This window comes from Eptatretus burgeri, chromosome 1 (genome assembly GCF_056783735.1).
Source record: "Eptatretus burgeri isolate ZD-2024b chromosome 1, Ebu_testis_v1, whole genome shotgun sequence".
Lineage (NCBI taxonomy): Eukaryota > Metazoa > Chordata > Myxini > Myxiniformes > Myxinidae > Eptatretus > Eptatretus burgeri.
In genome coordinates, this window is record NC_140961.1 from 74,179,127 (window position 1) to 74,184,126 (window position 5,000).

Below are 5,000 nucleotides of genomic sequence, written 5' to 3' on the forward strand. Positions count from 1 at the left end.
TATTTACCTCAGAAAACAAAGTTCTTTTCATTTATTTATTTTCTTATTAAAAAATTATTTTTTGACCTACAACCTGTCCGTGTTTGGCCTTTCCTTCTATTGGTCTGGCATTGTCCGGGACTGGGAGGTAATTGCCACGGATTTGACCAAAAATAGTTGGCACGCACCAGCGGTTAAAACCCTCGGCCACCCCAATTAAGATCTAATGAAGATATAAGATTTGTGCTTTGACGAGGGTGCGCTCCCTGCTCAGGTAACCACGTGACCTCTAGTTAAACGGCATAATTAGATGGTGGACACTGGAACTCGTGGTTAACTGGGTGGTGGTATTCGTGGTTCAAAAACAACCCACCATACCACATCGTTAATTGTGAGCGGTGGCCCCAGGTCCGGCTCTTCCGAGGACAACTCGGGATTAATCTCAGAGTGACAAGCTGGTGTCTCGGTACCCGTCACCGCAACAATATATATATATATATATATATATAATTATATAATCATATATATATATAATTATATAATCATATATATATATATATACACATATACACACACACACACACACACACACACACACACACACACACACACACACACACTCACACACACACACACACACACACACACACACACACACACACACACACACACACACACACACACACACACACACACACACACACACACACACACACACACTGGCACGAGACCAATATAGAATATCATGGTGAACTATCCAAATTCATTTTTCAGTTTTGAAATAATTATGGGAGCAGAGGAAAACGTGGTTGAAAATGACAAGTGATAGAATCACATCTCGTATGTAAAAATCAACGACATACTGTACTCTTTAGTTTTCCTCTGTTTCCATAGTACAGTCACAAATCACTCTAAATAAAGCAGTCAAGATCTGAAGGAAGAAAAAATACCTTCTGGAAATATTAAGATTGGAAGTTTCTTCTTATCAGCGATATGTTCTTGCAGCCTAAAAAAAGAGAAAACAATGAACTGAAATGAGAGGAGAATTAAGATGTTATCTTTATTTCTGCAAAAAACATTTGCATAATATTGTTACATGGGAGGTGGGGTGGGCATAAATATATTGTGGTAAGAATTGTATGGACCGTCTTCGAGTAGGTTAGATTTACTCCTGTATTGGGGATCTGTCAGAGGTAAGTCGTATGTAATATGTGCTGAGAAGACGGTGATGGTAATCTTAAAACAGTACAGAGTAATGTTTATTGTGTCCGACATTCTGTTCAGGCAAGGCCAGCGCATACGCACACAGGGGTATGGTAATCTGATTTTGGAGGACTTGGGTGCAAAGCTCTGGGTAAATCACTACATTCTTTTAATGAGATACCATCATGAACTATTTGGCCTGGGGACGCCAAACCATGGCAGTAAATTGAACTGTGGAGCCCTGAAGAGGGGTGGGACACTTTAAATTGGGGCTGCCCCGGAGGGTAAGATGGCCCAAAAGATGGCACCACCCACATCAGCGTGTGGCTAATGAGAGAGACCTGCTGTACATGAGGGCAGTCCCGGAGGTGACAAGGTCATGTCCGTGCATGTGGGTGTCAGATTGGGCAGATTACATTTGAAGCCAGAAGAGAAGACACCTCTACCTCTGCTTCATCGCCACCCCCTCGTCTCATGGTTTACTCATCACCCGCTCTCTCCGAGCTACACTTTACCCTGTGCCAAGCCAGCCTGTGCCACATCATCCTGCAGCCATAACTAGGTCATACCTGCCTTAAGTTATCGCATGTGTTCCCCCCTTCATGGTTGAGTCTGGTATTTTCGCAACATAGTGAGTTATTTATTAATCCTCTACCGGTTTCACCGGAGGGGAGTATAGGATGGCTCTCCGTCCGTCTGTCTGTCCGTCCGTCCATCTGTCTGTCTGGCCCATCTGTGGTTTTTCAGACCTTTTCCCATTCCCTTTAACATATTCAACTGAAACTTGGTACATGGCTTTAGTATGATAAATAACAGAACAAGTTCGAGTTTCAGGGCGTTTCATCAACTTTTCACTGTTGTACCCTTTTTGGATTTCGAAAATATGACCGGTATGGGACATGTATTGAAAAGCAATAATTGCTCTTGTTAATTCTTGGAGTTTGGAGTCTTGGAGTTTGGAGTAATTAATAGTTCAAGGTCGGATGTCATTCGCGGTGTTGTTTAAGTGTATATCGATAAATATAACAAGCCATTTTGTTGAAAACTTTTATTCGGCAAATACGAATGTTTTTGCATGCATAAGGTTCCCAGTGTAAAATGTGTTGTTTTGCTTCGTACAAGGTAAAAATACAGACTCTGATGAAAACACACATTTCTGCATTTTTTTTTAATACCATGTCGAGGCTCATGTAAGAGTAAAGACAGAAGATACAACAAGGCAGGAAACGAGGGGCAGAAGAGAGGAAGCACAAAACAGTGGATAACAGAGACATTAGGAGATCTGTGCAAGGGAGAGGGATGGGGCGGGGAACACGGGGTAAACAAGATGGTACTCCAGGAACTTTCAGGAAGGAAAGCAGGGAATTTGAAGGAGGTGGGTTTGGGGTGGATTAACGGGGGTAGAAAAGATCAAAATTTTGGATGGGAAAGATAGGAGATGGTGGTGAACAGCTGTTTTGAATTCCTGGAGGGAGGAGTGGGATTGAAGAGAGTGTGGGAGTTTGTTCCAGAGGTGGGAAAAAAAGAGGAATGAAAAAGTGAAGGTCAGCAGTGATTCTTGATTTTGGCAGTTTCACCAGAAGGGTTTTTTTGGCAGATCTTGAGCGCTCTGCAGAAATATAGGGACAGTGCAAGGCCAGAAAGGAGATGGTAGAGAACAGAAAGACCACTGACCTACCTCCAGTGAGAGACCCAAAGACTCAGCTTCATCATGGGAGTTACCAATGATCTTGAATGCCTTGTTTTCCACAGTGTGGAGTTGAGTGAGGTGTGAAGCAGCAGCACCACCCAAAAGGTGGGGAGCAGTACTCCATTAGACTGCGGATGAAAGTTTTGTAAGTGGTTAGAAACTCAGGTGTGCCAAAGAAGGACTTTGCACGACAGAGGATACCCAATCGGTGACAAGCTTTGGAAGCCAGCTTGGAAATGTGACTTTCCCAGGAAAGATCATGGCAGATAATGAGGCCCAAAAACTTGAATGAAAGGACTTCTTCAGAGGGATTGTCAAGAAAGTAGATTGGGGAGGGGGGGGGTCCAGACTGTCCCTTCGGAGAGACAGGGTGAGGGTGTGAGATTTGTCAAAATTTAAAGATCGGTTCCAAGTGTTTCACAGCTTGTGATTTTATTCAGGTCTGCAGAGAGTTAAGAGGCTGCTGCTTGCCAATCAGAGGGATGACAGATGGTACGGCAGAGGGTAGAATCATCAGCAAAGAGATAACGAGGATTTTCCAGAGAGTCTGAGAGATCATTGATGAAAACCAGAAAAAGAACAGGGGCCAGAACATTGCCTTGATGAACAACAGCCTGGACAGGAAGAGGAGGTGAGAGAATTCCATTAAGAGCCATGAGTTGACTACGACAGGAGAGGAAGTCTGTGAGCCATGAGTGGAGATTGCCTTGGATACCACAGGAACAGTGTTTGGTGAGAAGGGCAGCATGCCAGACCGTGTCAAAAGCATGTGTTATGACGAAGGACATGGCTCTGATCTCATGTTTGATATTTAGGACCTCCATCCATTGTTGGGAAAGCAGAAGCAGCATATCCAGTGTAGAGTGACCTGGTCTAAATCCAAATTGATGGTCGGAAATCAAGCCATTGGAGAAGAGGAAAGATTTGATGTCGGAAGCGATGATGGATTACATGACCTTGCTAATGATTGGGAGCAGGTTGATTGGTCTGTAGTTGCAGGGATCTGTTTTTGCACATTTTTATGCAGAACGGTCATGTTTGCTGATTTCCAAGCAGATGGCAGATGACCTTGAGTAAATGAAAGGGTGAATAGAATAGGGAGAGGGTGAGGAAGAGCAGCAGAGCAGGTCTATAGAACACGAGGGCTGATGCCGTCTGGACTGGTTGCAGAATTTGAGTCGAGGTTTGACGGCAAAGTCTCCACCTTATCAAGAGGAAAGGACACAGAGTCCAGGAACAACTGGGTGTGATTGGGTTAGGTGGGTACAGAAAGCAATGGGTTTGGGACACAATATTTCGAAGCAAACACAGCGTTTAAGCATTCAGCCTTTTTCCGAGCATACACCAGAAACGGACTGAAACAGACACCACCAGTATTTGGAGGAGGAAGACAGGTTTGACAGTTCAGACTTGAGATGACAAATATGTTGTTTCATGGCTCTCCCGAGGGTAGATGCACACACGTTTTCCGAGTGATGTGGAAGGAACTGAGATTTCCTTCAGTAGGATTTGCCTTCCATGAGGCAAAGGCAAGTTGGTTCAGGACAACTGCCCCCACCACAAGCTTCAGTGTACCATGGGCAGGAGGAAGGGTAGGACAACTGAAGATGAAATGGGATAAATCTGTGCATGTGGGAGAGCAAATTCCTTTGATAAAATTGCCCGGATGAGTTGATGTCGGTGAGAGTCGAAATGGGAGACCAGTCTGGAAGTTTGATGGCTACTTGAAGACCCTGCCAGTCGACCTGAGTGAAATGCTCGACTAGTCGGCGCTGAGGTGGTTCTCTAATAACAGCCAGAGAGATGACCACTTCAACAAGCATATGGTCAGATGAACCGATTGGAGCGGAAAAAGAACAACAGACATTTTCTGTGAAATTGGTCAAAATTAAATCCAGAAAAGATGGAGTACTGTTGGCTGAGATTCAGGTTGGGAAGTTGACAGATTGTGTCGGTCACAATGTGTCACAGAAGTCCTTTGCTGAAGTGCCATGGCAGCTGAGAGAGGTACCCACACCCAGCCAATTGGCATGATGGCAACTGAAGTCACCGCATATGAGGAAGAGGGAGTTTCGTTGAGTGGATAGAAGTTAGTCCATGTATTCGGCGAGCAAGATGTAAATGGAGT

At 44.3% G+C, this 5,000-nt stretch overlaps 2 protein-coding genes across 6 annotated transcripts in view; one reads left to right on the forward strand and one right to left on the reverse strand.

Moving 5' to 3' along the window:
• Window positions 1–5,000, forward strand: part of LOC147034757 (glutamate receptor ionotropic, kainate 2-like) — a 186,191-nt gene that overhangs the window by 39,206 nt on the left and 141,985 nt on the right. The gene's annotated exons all lie outside the window — the stretch shown is intronic.
• LOC147034758 (glycerol-3-phosphate acyltransferase 3-like) overlaps window positions 1–5,000 on the reverse strand; it is a 58,963-nt gene that overhangs the window by 24,926 nt on the left and 29,037 nt on the right. For both annotated transcript variants that reach the window (XM_085888426.1, XM_085888417.1), the window contains one exon: window positions 930–985. In XM_085888426.1, the coding sequence (XP_085744552.1) occupies window positions 930–985 (56 nt within the window). The remainder of the gene's footprint in view (window positions 1–929; window positions 986–5,000) is intronic.